Below are 15,696 nucleotides of genomic sequence, written 5' to 3'. Positions count from 1 at the left end.
GATGTACAGAACATTTCCATGATTTCAGAAACTTCTATCGGTCAGGTCTCAAAAATGTGTTTCCTGTAAGTTCCTAAGGCCACACAGAGTATGAATTGTCCTTTAAAGCTTTGATTATCTAACTAATAGGTATCATATTACCAGATTCCTTCACTTCTGGGAAAGCACCAGCTTTTTGTTAATGACCACTTAAAGATAGACCCTACAGATTTATACCACCATGAAAGATGTGACCATGTGCAAAGTACATGCTACAGTACTTGCTGTGGTTGCTACAAAAGGAATACCAGAGTCCATTGTTTGTCTACTTCCTCAGTCTGGCTTACTGCCATTTACACACCCTCCCATAAGTCAAGCTATGCCTAACCCAAAAAGAGAGCTGACTGAGGCACATGCCAGGTGGTCACAGGTCAGGCATTTTCAAGGTATTTCCCAGAGAACTGAGCTCCAGGTTGAATGTTCAACTCAGAGGTGTCCCTCTACGCTATTCCAGATGCATTTGTTGATCATCATCTACTATTCAAGTTGTTCTTAGGGGCAAGGGTGTTTGTGGTAGTGATTCAGGGGTAAGTAATATCTCTTAGGACAAGAAAAGAAGATGAACTAAATGTTTCTTTTTAAATAGCAACAAATCAAAGTTCTGAGGACCTGGATTATTGTTAGAAGTTTAACCAAAGAGAAATATTTTTTGGGGGAAATAATTCAGAAAGTTATTGATTCAGAAAGTCTATTACCATGTTCCTTTACAATCCAAAGTAGAAGTAGAGCATTCCATTCAGAACATTCTATTAAAGACTTTGTCATCTTTGATATTTCTGTTGATATTGTCTTGAGGGCTTGGGGGGATGGTTCAAGAGCTGTCTTATCAGTGCAGATGACAGAAATATATGAATTGAGACATATTATTGAATTGAAATACTTCAATTTGTTTAAAGGAGGATAACTGGGATAGGAATTTCTTGAATGGCTCCATGTGATTTTTATTTATATTTTCAATATATAGAGATTTATGGTACTCTAATGCAAATACATGAAAATAGGTATATTAAATGTCAATGTGGCTTGAGAGAAGTGAAATAAAATGTGGATTCAGGGTATAAAATTAAAAGATTTAAGGAGACAAATACTTTTATATTTAATTTTTCTTCACTGATACTTTGTTGATATATAAGGTGTTTTCTCTGACATTGATACATAAATAGTTTTAACTACATCAGCTACATATTAGCTGTGATTTGTTTCTGCAAATCACACGTTTTTAGATGATAGGTATTTCAAGTAATTATAGAAGGTGACTTGAGAATGTTTGGCTTTGTATAAAAATATTTAGGTCATCTGATATAATCTTTGAGGATTATGTGTGTCTTTGTGTGTGTATTGACTTCTAGCATTTTATATAATATCCTCAAATATAATCCATTTGCCCTTTCAAGATGGACAGAATTTATTTTACTTACCAGTTAGTTAAATCGTATCACCTCTTACTTATAATAGCATTATCTAGGGTTTATTCATTGCACTAGATATTTTAGCCCTTGTTTCATGTGTAATATTCCATTTAATCCTACAAACAGAGTTTCATGTTGGGGCATGCAGAAGAGCAATGATTAGCATGCCTTGGATCTACATCAGTACGTCTAATGTTAAAACAATATTATCAAACAATCAAACTCCCTTACAGTAAAACCAAAGCCACAATATTGGCCAGAGTCCTCTAAATGTGCCCCTGGATTGGATATGAATTCAGACTCCTCACATACTTTATCAGATAAGAAATAGTGATTGAAGTAGTTATTTTACTTTAGATATTTTTCCAGGTTAATTTAGTGATATTCTTCAATAACAGATATCCTAAAATATGATAGCTCTTCCTAAATTTCCTGTGCTTATTACTGCTAATATGTGTGACTTATTGAGGCAGTGCATGCAAAAAGTTTAACCTTTGCTTTATTCCATTTTACTTGTCTTTCCTAAGAGTGAAAAAAAAAAAACCCACTGGTTGTTATGGGAAATGAACCTATTCATTGTGTTATTACAAAATTACTGCTTCACAAACTCAACCATCCTCATTCACAAGAGCATCACACAATGTGAAACAAGAAAATGGATGGAAAGATAGTTGAAATAAAGTCATTACAAGTTTTATGTTAGCATATTTAGGGTTTCTGTGGGACTTGTAGATTGCCTGAGGAGAGCAGATATGTCATATTCTGGTAGTCCTGTAGTATACATAGACAGATTAACATTTCTAGCAACCACAACTCACCAACAGAGCTATATCCAGCATCCAGACTTCAGTCTCTGCGGTTATACAAAAACTTCAAGACAACACTTGACTTATGACAGATCTTACACTCTCCTCACAGACTCTGGGCGACTAACTTCGAAATCTGTCATTTTCAAACATTAAAAATGTAGTGAAACTCTTTGGGGACCCATAAGTAGACACTTAGCCTACTCGGCACCCATAACTATCCATAACTAGGCACCTGCCTTTGGAATGGATACATTACTGAACACAAAGTATTCCAAATTTCTAGGCAAGTACAAGTCAGATATTATGGGGATCACTGGCTTGACCATTTCATGATTCAAAGGGGTATTTTGTTGGACTTTGAGGAAATCTAAGTCTTACACAAATATGGTGATGAAGGGAGTACACTGAAAGCTGAATTATTCAGTAAATATAATTTTTACATTTATCTAGCATGTAGTGTAAGGCTAAGCCTTCTGTAGAGATAACTGCATTTTGTTTTTGCAGCTGTGTAAGAAAGAGGATTTTTTGAAAATCATTTTCCAACCTTATTGAAGAGGCAACTTACTGAGGGAGCATGAGTTAATTGCTGAATACTACAGATGAGATAAGGATTCACATCATGATCATCTACCCTCAAATTTAAGAGATTTTACAATGATTCTACACTTCCTGGAGGCAAATTTAGAGAGGATGATTTTGTGAGGTCCAATAGGAGGTTACATAAGACTGGAGGGAAACTTGCAGGTCCTACTGTTTTAAACCTTAAACTTATAGCACATTAGGGTTGACGTGCATAACGTGATGCTCTAGGAAGATTAATCTGGGGACCTGGGATTTGGCTGAAGGGCCTGAGTACCTGGTACCAAAAAGAAAAGGAAAGAAAGAAAGAAAGAAAGAAAGAAAGAAAGAAAGAAAGAAAGAAAGAAAGAAAGAAAGAAGGAAGGAAGGAAGGAAGGAAGGAAGGAAGGAAGGAAGGAAGGAAGGAAGGAAGGAAGGAAGGAAGGGAGAAAGAAAGAGAGAAAGAAAGAGCGAGAGAAAGATCTGGTATTGACAAATAGGCTATGTTCTAAAGGAAATGACCAGAGCTACAAAGACTTGTCTGAGTATTGCTATCACCAAGGCATGGGCTCCAGTTGAGGATACCCAGGAAAGGTAGCAAAGGATAAGTGTATTCTTTCGGGAGACAGCCAACATGGTGCTGATATCACATGTTAAAAAATTAGTGAAAACACCTTGCTCCAGCAGCACTGAAAATGTGTTGGTCCTCAGCACTAGCCAGCGTAAGAACAGGTGAGGGCATGTGATCCAAATTGCCTCCAAGCACATCTTTGGTTCATAAACTGGATCTTTATGGCTGTGGATGATTTTAATCAGAATTGACTACATTTTTCTTGAGCTAAAACATTCAGTCTTTGAGATAAGGCTCTCTACATTGTGGGTTTTTTTTTCCAATTTAACTATTTCCTTTACCCTATACCTGTTTATGTTGAAAGGAATATATTTCACTTGCTAAGAAGTTTTTATTCTGGATATCAGAATTCCTTATTATACCAGATTCCAATGAGCCCACTGAATAACTAAAATAGAAGTATTAGAGTCGTTGCTTTCTCAGTAGTACAATTGATATCTATATTTCTCTATAATGTTACATTTTATATTTAACAATGAGGCTAAAATATTAACATTGACTATGTTAAAATATTTAGATACTACAAATATATATCATTATAGTTAGCTTTTTTCTGTCTCTCATCTCAATTTTCTCCTTTACTTGCATTTTTATAAGTTTAGCATGAAGGTGTTTATTTTTGCAATAGAGATTCTTTCCCCGTTTCCTTCTCCTTTCTTTCCTCTCAGAAAAAAGACTACACACTCAGAATGTACCGTTTGGAGGCACTTGCATTAGTGTCTTCAGAAAGGCCAAGATTAGCCACAGACAATGAGAGCCTGTGTATGTTGGAATGTCTTTGTGGTTGTAACAGCAACTACTTACCTTACCCCCAATGTTTTCCATGTTAAAAGGCTGTCATCTCTTAAACATAATTTTCTTATTTTCTACCACAGCTACCCTCTCAGACTGCCTCAAGTCTAAATCCTCTACACTTGAGTGCAGAGCAAAGAAAAGTATAGCAGATCCACTGAAGGAGGGTAGTTACACACTCCCCAAATTGTGAAATAGGAATAGGGACCCAAAGGCATTGGTTTAAAAGTACACAATAAGAGGATTTAAGAATTTAGAAACTGCTAAGTAAAAATGTACACTATAAGAGTCAAATGCTAGGCACACAATTATTTCTGAAATGTATGAACCTAGGCATTTGCCCAGAGCAATCAGTGGTGTGCTGTGATTGTGGCAGTTTGTTTCTTCCAGAAATGATGATTAACTGAGCTTTCTATGTAGTAGGTCATAAGAACAATGAAACTCAATGTAGCACTAAATAGAGTTTCTTGATAGGTAAAGCAAATAAGGTAAATTGATTGTGTTAATAATCTCTGCCAGGGATTTAGCTCTGTGGTTCTGCCACCTGCCTCACATGCAAGGTCCCAAGTTTGATGCCTGGTACCAAAAATAAAGCAAAACAAACAAAAAACACAAGTCAACCAAGAATCCTTGATGTGATGGGTAATACTGCCATGGAGGGCAGGATCCTGGGACATTCTCCCTTCTCAATGAGCAGACACGGGCGGGACTGGGGTGCAGCCTGCCAGAGCCAGGGAACACCTACTCTGTTCAGTTTCCTGTAGGGATGCAGGATTCAAATGGGAATCTTTGCTTCTTGACACTGAGGCATTCACTCTTTACAAATGATTGCACTTATACCAAAATAAAACAAAATAAAAACTAAACAGCATCCCCCATATTCCTCGTGTTACTTTTCCTTTATCTAGGAATATGAGTGGCATTGTACACAAACTGAGCATCATCCTAAGACTGATGGTCACTTAATAATCCCCTGAAGAAGACCAAACATCAATTTACCTAAGTGCCTCTTAGAAATCTGTAAGTGGTTGCTTGGCATTTTATCATTTCTAAGCACAGTAAATTTATTGTGCACTTCTCATAAGAAAAACATTGAAAAAATATTTGACTAGAAGCCAGAGATCAGAAACCCAAGGATCACATTTCTCTCAGGAGAAAGCACGAAGTTTATTTAGTGAACAGACATATGGTTCCTTTTTTGGTAACTCATAATAATTATAAGCACATACATAGTAAAATGTGATGTTTTGAAACATGTTTACATTACTTAATAATCAAATCAGAGTAACGAAAATATCCTAATTAATGTATCCATCACCTCAAACATTTTACCATTTTTTGTGAAGATTCCTTGATCTTAAATTAATTCTCAGGTTCAAAGTGAGATATTAGTTAACAACAGTCAAGCTCTGTATCGTTTCCCACAAATATTATTTTCTCCATGTTATTTTTCTCTTCAGAGAATACAAGATTCTGTACTTGAGAGAGGTAAGTCTCAGAAATACGCTTTGAGGGGAGAAAATAAGTTTGTCATATATTTTTATTAGTTTAATTTCTTTACAGATCTTTCAGTGTGAATATATAATTTACTTTTTAGTTTTGGATAGAAAACATGCATGTCCCTTTTATTCCATAGCATCCTTTATGTCATATTTTTAAAAAAGCTTTTCTCTGCAGTAATTATACATTTAAAGCCTGCATTCATTTGTTTGCTTGATAATTTATTTTGCTCACTACTTTCAACATTCTAAGTAGATAAAGCTAGATTTTTTAAAGGAGAGAAAACTGAGATTTAAGACTTGATTTTAGTCAATTGACAAATGACCAAGATCAAGAGTCACTGCTTCTGCTACTGGATCTTGACTCTTTTCCTGTGGTTAGGGAAAGAACTAACATGAATAGAATCCATGTTCTCAAATAATACTGAAAAGCAAAAAGAAAAATCATTCTTTCAGGATTGTTCATTGGTTCTTTATAAAATCCTAATTTGCATTTGGTCATTTTTAAAGTTGTCCAGAGAACACAATTAAACAGTGACAATATTAGGGTAGATGGTAAAACTCTGGAGCTAACAAAACTCCCAAACCCAAAACCCCAGAACACCAGATTAAAAATTCTTTTGGCACACTTAGAAGTGAGACAAACCACACTTACGTACTGGTCAACCATCTCAGGCAAAACAGAAAAAATCCTCAAAGGTTCAGTACTGTGGGCATTATGCTTTGAGCAAAGAAATATAGTTTACAAAATACACCCATCTTCTGTTCATGGTTTCAGAAGTCAAGATAACTTTTATGAAGCCTGTATTCATGCTTGTAAGAATTCAGTATGTCTTATAAGCCCGTGTTGAAAAATGTGGGAGTGCAGCATGTGTAACATGCAGTTTAGACCAGTCAGAAAAAAAGTTATGTGTACATACATGTTCTCACTATATAGTATTGCCCTAAAAATACAATTTTTCTAAAAGTAGCAAAATTGTTGTTCTTGGTTATTTTAATGTGTAGCCTTGCTTTGCGGGCATCAGAATCAGGTGCAGCACCTGAGAACCCACTCATTGCTTTACATTGACCTATAATATGACAGCCATCACAACATATCATACCTTGAGCAACTTTAGGAAATATTTGAAGATGAGAGTATGGTAGGGCGAATAGATTTTATAATAATATATTATCAAGTTTGGTTCAAATCTTCCAACTACAGAGTCTCCCAAAGGAAGTGAATATTTTCCAGAGCTGGTAACAACACCTGTAATCTCAGCAGTCTGGAAGGCTGAGTCAGGAGAATCACGAGATTAAGATCAAGCCCAGCCTGGGTAATATAGTGATTCAGCAAGATTCTGTATCAACATTAAAAAGGGCTGGGAATGTAGCTCAATGTGAAGGCCCTGGCTTCAATTAGAGAGAGGGGTGGGGTGGGTGGGATTTACCTAATCTATTTGGTCCCACAGTCTGACCACTTCCGACTCCCAGCTCCTCCACAGTCCATAGCACTCCCAGGCAAGTGTATCTTCCAATTTGCTAATTTCTTCTCACCACTCTCTGACTTCAAAACCAGGGGGAAAAAAAAAAACAGCATTTCTCTCTCTCTATATATGAAAATATTGGTAAGTTTTTATCGACAACTGCACTGGCAATGCTGGACCTACTCATTAATTAAAATACTGTATTTGCATGTACCCTTCAAAGGAATACTTTTATTATGTACACCAACATTATAATACATAAATAAAAACATTTTCATCCTAAGAAACTACAAACATATTTAACGGTTTCCAATGGCAACATTACTTTCATAAAATTCTGTTTAATTTGGAAATACATAAATCAAATGATTATTTGAATATTATATGTTCTTACAATATAATAATATTAACACTACTGAAAATGCTGCCTTCACATTTTTGTTGATTCAGTATTTATTGGTGCACTTCTGGATTTTGCTTACTTGGGAGAATATGAACAGTGTAATAATTAGTTTCTAACATTTATTGAGTGCATTTCTAGTGACTGGCACTGAACTGGAGAGCATTCTTATATCTACTACAAGTGATCGAAATGTACATTCAGGGCTGGAGATTTAGCTCAGCGGTTCGATGGCCTGCCTCGCAAGTGCAAGGACCCGAGTTCAATCCCCGGTCCCGCCCCCGAAAAAAAAAGAAAGAAATGTACATTCAGTGTTTAAGTTTTTGAAAATTACTACTAGCTCAAGACACGTTGCTGTTAATCCTCCTCAAAATACCATTACTTCAAACACATTTGTCCCGTCATTCTTTTGACTTTCTGAAGCAGTTCTGGATGTTCTCTTTCACGAGTGTCTACATAGCATGATAAAAAATACAGTGACTGCTGCTGCCTGGGGCCATCCAGGAGCAAGGCAGGCTCATAGAAACATTACAGTGAGTTCCATGCCTGTAATCTCAGCACTTGAGAGGCTGAGGCAGGATTGCTGTGAGTTCGAGACCAGCCTGGGCTACATAGTGAGTTCCAGGTCAGTCTCAACTACATAGTGACACCCTGTCTCAGCCCCCCCGCAAACAAAAGAAAGAAAGAAAAAGAAACGTTACAGTGAGCCCTTGTACACTTTATCTGGCGCCGTATGATTTCTGGCTCTTCCCCAAAGTCAAATAACCATGAAATGTGTCTTTTATTCTAAAGAATTTTTAAAAATTTAAATATTAATCACATTTCATTACATCTCATATTTAATCCATATTAAATTTTAGTAAATATTTTAGGTAAATATTCTTACCGTCAATTTTATGCAACACAGCAAATAAACACCTCTATTCTAGAGACTACACAAATTGCAAAAATGTTACACATGAACAAGCTATAAAGATGACAAGATAACTTTTTTGTAGAGCTGGCTTCTCGGTTTTTTATGTTTTTAATTATTAAAGCTATAGCTGTGTTATAGTATTCTAGTTCTTGTTCACTTCATATGAAGTTATCGGTTTATGTGGTAAAATGCATTTTTTTAGAAAGTGGAATTTTGAGTCATTGGATATCTTGGTATTGCTACCTTTTCATTTTTATACAGTACTGAAGTAGAAGGATGGAGAACATGAAGGAAAATTAACTGGTCTAGTCATCTTTTTAATTATTTTGTCCTTACTAGTGAGAAAATCTTGAAATTATAAAACTTGGAGAAATTCATATACTGTAATTGAGCATGCAGTCCTTAAGAACTGGAAGTGAAAAGAACTGAGCCCAACGTGTCGAGTGCTGTGCCTTCTATCCAAGGTCATCAGGACAGAAATGCGTGCTTAAGCACATTGCAGCAAATATCACAATGAAGAGTAAGATTAGATCATTTGTCTGTAGGTTTCCTTAGAAAACTCAATTGGGGTTTCTGAAAATACAAGAAACAAAATTATTCTAAGCTAGTCATAATTCTTAATGATACACTAATTCCTGTAATTGAATATTCTCTCAAATAGCAATCATTTTCTCTTTTTTTTTTGGTACCAGGGATCGAACTCAGGTCCTGGTGCGTGGGAGGCAAGCAGCAGAACCACTGAGCTAAATCTCTGGCCCCAGAAATCAGTTTTAAAGATGTTTGGGACTTATGAGCTAAAACATAAAATATTAAATAATATCAAAATCCTAGAAAAATTTTTAATGTTGAATGTGTATTTGAAAATGGATATGTACATTGTTTCATAGGCATTTTTTATAAGATCAGGTACATACAATTTTGAAGAGTTGCCCTTCTGTGATACAGTTTTCTACCATTAACAATAGTGTTCCTGCATAGAAATAGCCAATTTATAGGCAAACCTGAAGAAATATGCCTGTTTTGTTAAGCTAAGTAGATCTATGATTTGTATGCCCCATCAATGGTATTGCTCAGTACACCTCTTGAATAACCAAGGTCTTATGCTATGAATTTGACATTCCAGGGTCTAATCTGGTTTCTCTTCTTTTGTTCAGATTTTGTATTTTATCATTGTATTTTATTTTTTACTAGTAAGCATTTATTGTTTGTTTTTAAAGAAAAACACATATGAAAAACAGCCTCTCTACCCTCTTGGAAAAATGAATTGCTTGGTTGAATTCTCTTATTTTTAAAAATTAACTTTATTGGTACATTTGAAGTGTACATCATGATCACATTCACCATTGAGAATTTGTACCTGTACATGATATATTTTAGTTCTTGTTTTTTTTTTCTATTTATCTTCCTTCCCTTCCACCTCTCCACTCCTTATAATTACAAAAACTTTGTTGCCATTTTTCCTTCTCTTCTCATATTTATTTCTTTCCCTCCCTTCCTTTCCCCCACCCCTGTACTTTCCCTTCCCCTTTGAACCTTTGCTTTAGTACTTGATCATCAAAGATGAAAAAGTCAAGTTAAATATTATCATTTAGTTATTATCATTCACAAATGCTTTCTATGTTTATAGATCAAGAAGGATATGGCAATAAAGAGAGGAGTTTGCAGAAAAGGAGGATTTTATACACAGTAGCAGGCCTTAAGGTGATAAGCCAAGACTAGAAGCAGGGAGCAAAATTAAGTCTGGAATATTTTTAATGTAGCAATGTGTTACAAATATTAAGAACTGGCTTAAACAACAAAATATCTTAATACCTATTTTAGCTCATTATAAAGTAACACATACCATGGAAGAATAATTTATCAATATTCAAAATATAACTTTATTTTAATGGTCTCTAATCCAGTGATTGGTTATAAATCACTATTAAGTTGTTGAATTGTTTTCCTACCTTTCTGAGGTAGGAAATAGTTTTCATTTTCTGTTGCTGTAAAATAATATCTGTGTATTATGATAATCACAAAATATAAAGAGTTAGAAATAAAATTGCCTGTTGCCTCACCATCCAGAAATACCGATGGCTACAATATCCTTCTTATTATACATTATAGTTTTTTATATAAATATGATCAAGCTATTTCCATGTTTTTTAAAAATGCTTTTTTATAAATTTATAAAAACAATTGTATGCGCTAGTTAGTGGTACTGGATGTCACTTTTTGTTTGTTTGTTTTTGGGTTTTTTATTTTTTTGACACAGGGTCTCACTATGTAGTTGAGACTGACCTGGAACTCACTATGTAACCCAGGCTGGCCTTGAACTCGAGGCAATCCTCTTGCCTCAGCCTCCCGAGTGCTGGGATTACAGGTGTGAGCCACCACACCTGGGTGGATATCACTTTTAAAAGCTCCATATTATATACTATGTACCTCCAGTTACCCAGTACACTGTAGATTCTTAGTGTAGATTCTACTGTTTGGGACAATAGAGCACTGTATTAAAGTATTACTTTTTCTTTTGAATTTATTCTTAGACATGAAATCCAAAATAATAATGGCAATATTAATAGTGAGTGTACACCTGTTTTAAGTTTTAAGGGGGAAAAAATCTAACTGAAATTGGAATTGATTCAATAGAAGACATGATTTGATTGTCCTCCCTAGCCACACAGTTTCTCTATCCCTGGGCAAAGTCTAGCTAAGAAATAATGAGAACTTAATTCTAACTTTTCACAGTTTGGAGATGCCAAGAAACTGGCTGGATGTGCTTGCGCTATTCACCTCGTAACAGCGATGCGTTTCACAGTAGATATGTGCTATGGTTGTAGAACGATGTATTTTTATCTGAGAAGAGAAAATTATTTTCCATATAAAATAAGGATTAAATGTATTTTCTGCACTTTTTGGTGATGATGAAGAGAATGCTAAAACTAATACTCATGCACGAAAATCCACCAAAAGTGAAAAATGAGGCAATGTGTGACTCACAGCCATGAGATGTGTAGTAAATGCTAGTCATCCCCAAGTTAATTAAAATTATAACTTTGATAGCTTTGAGGATTTTGTTCTTGGAGTTCCATTCCCATATTATCACATTAATAGTAATTCCTTATCATGGTATATATAGGCCCATGACACATTATTTTAGTTTTATTCATTTGATAGCTTAGAAGTAATATTCTCTGGTGTTAAATTGGTTGGAAAATAGATTTTTTAAAAGCTATAGTATGGGGGTGCATTACAGGTGATTTTTGGTTTAATCACTCTACTATTTAGTTGTATAGCTTAGTTTGCATGAACTTAAACTGAAAACTATTCTTCAGCTCTAGAGTTGCAAATAGTTCTCTATGATACAAACCTGGAGAAATCTTCTTAGTTCTTCACAATTCTTTCTGAGCCAATTGCTAATGGTTACTTTATGATTACTCAAAATATTTTTCAAATAAAAATAAAGGGCTTACTCATTTGAAATATTACATCCTAATTTTGGAAAAGGTTTGATCAAGAGATTTGAAAAGTAGTTACTGAGATAGAATTTTGCATATTTTATTTTTATCAGATAAAGAAATACCATGATCTAAATATTAACCTTAATATCAACAAGTATTTTGATGCATTTTGTTTATGTGATATCATTTTTCTGAATATATGCAACTATGAAAAACAAATAAAGAAAGGAAAAAACATTTAAACAACTGATACTTTAAATTGAGACATTCTGAAATTAAGGAAACAAATTTTCTTTTCTACCTCCTTTCTTTCTTCTATGTAGCCTTAGTTTTTTTAAAAACTATGATTAATTTTGGTCAACATGAAGCTTAAACCCAATTTTTAAAGATTTTCCTGATGCTCTAAATTTGAATTTATATTCTTTCTAACTAGATTTTCTCATTCTGTTTTATAACCACAAAATGTATATATGACCTCATACCTTATTCAGTGACTTTTTGAATCTGTCTCATAATTACAGTTATTTATGACTATCCATGCTAAACTTTCATTAATTCATACATTGATTAATTTATTATTCAGATGAATACTTCCTATGTTCTGGGCATGGATCTGGGCACTAATGATTAAATATTTTTTAAAAGTTTTGCCTACATTGATCTTATATTCTAGTTACTATCCTGAAATCTCATTTTAATATTTTCCGCTTAAAGAATTTAGTCTAAAACAAATTCGCCTTATGCTAGGACTTTCAGAAGTAGTGCACCAGCTATGACTGAGACATTTTAATGAAAGTCCTAAATTGTAACTGTTTCTAAACTCGGGACAAATGTTTAGCACCTCCCTTGTGGTTGAAGTCAAATCTAGGTTGTTCATTGCGTTCTGGTGTATGCAGTGACAATTATGGGAGATAATGTAGAAACACATACATTCCTTTTAATTATACCAAATTTTGTTTGTTTGTTTGTTTTTGGTACCGGGGATTGAACCCGGGTCCTTGCGCTTGCAAGGTTGCACCGAACTGCTGAGCTAAATCCCCGGCCCAATTATACCAAATTTTAAAAGAACCTCAAAAAAATCAAGTAACTAAGCAATAATATGTAACTGCTTGGAGCATCTCTCCTATACTAATCAATCATTATTAAGTTGTTTAAATTAAATATCTACAGTTTTTCCACTTACTGGACTGATATACAGGACATGATCAAGAATGTCAGAGTCTAGTGGAGTCAGACTGGGGAGCGTTTGTCATTGGAGATAGATAGAAGTGACTTTCAAATGATCTTTTATTGTGGATTCGGAGGATTACTGAGGTAATGGGAGGTATACTTTCAGTTTCTAGCCATTGGCAGATTAACGAACTCTCAAGTTCCAAACATGTACATTTGTTTAAGAATATGAGTGAGAACTTGCTTGAATTCAGGAGTAAGTCTAAAGTACGCAAAGAAAATGTCAATACACTATATATGTGTGGGCCTTTTAAATTTTTCTTTAACTTCAGCCATGATGATCAGCATGCAGCAAACAAGATTCCGAATTCAAAAGAGCAGAAGGTATTCTAATGACATTTGTGAACTGACAGATTATTACCTACCTGTATATTGCCAGCAACTCTGATATCAAAGCCACGTTTAAACTTTTTTAAAAAATTAAATGCCACTATGGGGGAAAAACAACACTAAGAAATAACTTTAAATGGGGAAAAATCTTTTTTATTGATATGTTTTACTTTGCTGGCAGACCAGAGCAAAGGTTTTGTGAACATTTAAAAGATGAAAAAGGTGAAGAATCCCAGAAGCGGTTTATCTTGAAGCGAGATAACTCTAGTATTGATAAAGAAGACAATCAGGTTGGTTCTCAAGTTTGAGAGTGGCTGACATTGTTGTTTTTGAAGGTGGGCTGACTGATGTTCTTGTCGTCCCTCTGTTCCTCTGTTATGCCCTCTTCCCTCCTGACTCTCCTGTGCCTCTGATATTATCCTGCTCTCTCCAAGCCTTTTGCCTTTACCTGCCTCCCCCTTTGGCATTCAGTGGGCAGCCAAAAACATGTCCTGGTTGCTTTAGCAATGGCTCTGTGTGGGGCTGCATGGGTGGTGCTTGGCGCAGATCCTGCTGCATGTCCTGGGGGGTCGGGATGCCACAGGCTCCGAGCTGTGGGGAAAAGCTTTGTCAGTCGCATTTCCAGATGTCTGTGTAACTATGGCAGTCGTTCCACTCCCTACAGCTTTGTCCTTCAGTTGTGCACAAATTGAGCTGGATTATCAATACGGACCGATGATCAACCGGTGTAGCTGTAAAGAACAAACCTTGTAATGGTGAGGACAGGTGGATTTTGCAACTATCCTAAAATAAGTCTTCACAGAAAACAATTGAGTTCATGTTCTAGTCTCCCACCCCTTCTCCTTTCCATGTTTTATGGTCCATGTAAATTGTCTGCTCATTTTGCATGAAATGTAGCAGAACTGTATCCTTGTGTATTTTGCTTGTGACAAAACACTGTGTTGTTCTAGAGTAGCTTTAATCATGGTACTGGGACAAGGGTAAAGAGACTTTACTAAATCTCTTCTCTACATGGGGAATGCAGAAGCTCAGGATGGTTAGGAAGAAAACTAAGTAAGTGGCAAGACAAAACAAAATATAAGTAATAACAGTAGAAAATCATATAAATACCTTTGCGATTATACTTTGTGTCTCTGACAATCAAAATAGATTTTTTAGAAAAAGACACTGCTTTAGAGAATTTTTAAAGGTAAGACAATATGCATCTCAGTCAAGTTATCATTTTAATAATGAGTCACCAGAAGCCAGTATGTGCATCTCTGATGCACTTTTTTTTTCAACTTGTTCATCATTTGCATCTCGTTTCCTCCCACCACCACTGAGCTACCCCGTGGCTCATGTTGACTCTGAAACACGTGCCTGTGTTGTGTACTTAGCCAGCCTCTGTTGAGTGGATGGATGAATGTGGTTAGTGCAGAGCATGTTCTCAGGAACGGCAAAAAGGAGATAGGAGGGCAGTCAAGAGGCAAAAAGCAGTTCAGATGAGAGGATAAAGAAGAGCATTCCTCATGCTGGGTTCTTTGAATTGATTCATTTCACTTGGTATTGACCCCTAGGAACTAACAGATGTTTTAGATTTAGTTTATAAGCCTCAGACCCTTTTTATATGCCAGAGACAATTCACAGAATCAATCTCTGAACGAAGAAAAAACACAAAAGGAGATAAAGATACAATGTCCACATCTTCCTTTTTGTCCCCTGCTTTCTTTACTCACTTGCTCTTTCTCTAATAATTACATTTGGAAGCTATTTTCAAGGTACATTTTCAAAGCTATTTCTTCCCTGCACCATCTTGTACTAGCTACTTCCACTTTTCATTCCTTTTCCTTCCTTCCCTTCCTTCCTTCCCTCTTTCCTTCCTTCCTTTATTTTTTTAAATCAGAAATACGCAGGTTAACAAAGGAAACAGAGTGGGTCCCTGGTAAGCCACCTCATACCCAAACTGGCTGAACACCTCAGGTATGTTAGTTTTGGAAATACCTATGCCAATACATCCAGCAAGGAAGCAGCTAGGAGCAGTAAACAGTTCCCATCACTATGTACTATGCACACACAAAGTCCATGTATCTCACCCAACACTCTCCTTAGAGACTAGAAGGAGTGAGAATTATCATGCTCCACTTATTTAAATGAACATCTATTGTTCTTAGTTGACAGTTGATTAACTGCAG

The 15,696-nt window shown here is 35.5% G+C and overlaps 1 protein-coding gene across 31 annotated transcripts in view; it reads left to right on the top strand.

Moving 5' to 3' along the window:
• Positions 1–15,696, top strand: part of Arpp21 (cAMP regulated phosphoprotein 21) — a 153,186-nt gene that overhangs the window by 56,728 nt on the left and 80,762 nt on the right. For 30 of the 31 annotated variants that reach the window (XM_019208248.2, XM_019208245.2, XM_019208249.2 and 27 more), the window contains one exon: positions 13,707–13,815. In XM_019208248.2, the coding sequence (XP_019063793.1) occupies positions 13,707–13,815 (109 nt within the window). Of the gene's footprint in view, positions 1–13,706; positions 13,816–14,189; positions 14,281–15,696 lie in introns of all 31 variants that reach the window. The other variant, XM_010629668.3, reaches the window with a different exon arrangement.

The sequence above is a fragment of the Fukomys damarensis genome, unplaced genomic scaffold, assembly GCF_012274545.1.
Source record: "Fukomys damarensis isolate Sample0158 unplaced genomic scaffold, DMR_v1.0_HiC HiC_scaffold_28, whole genome shotgun sequence".
Taxonomy (NCBI): domain Eukaryota; kingdom Metazoa; phylum Chordata; class Mammalia; order Rodentia; family Bathyergidae; genus Fukomys; species Fukomys damarensis.
Note: the sequence above shows the minus strand (reverse complement) of the source record. Positions and strands in the feature narration are given on the sequence as shown.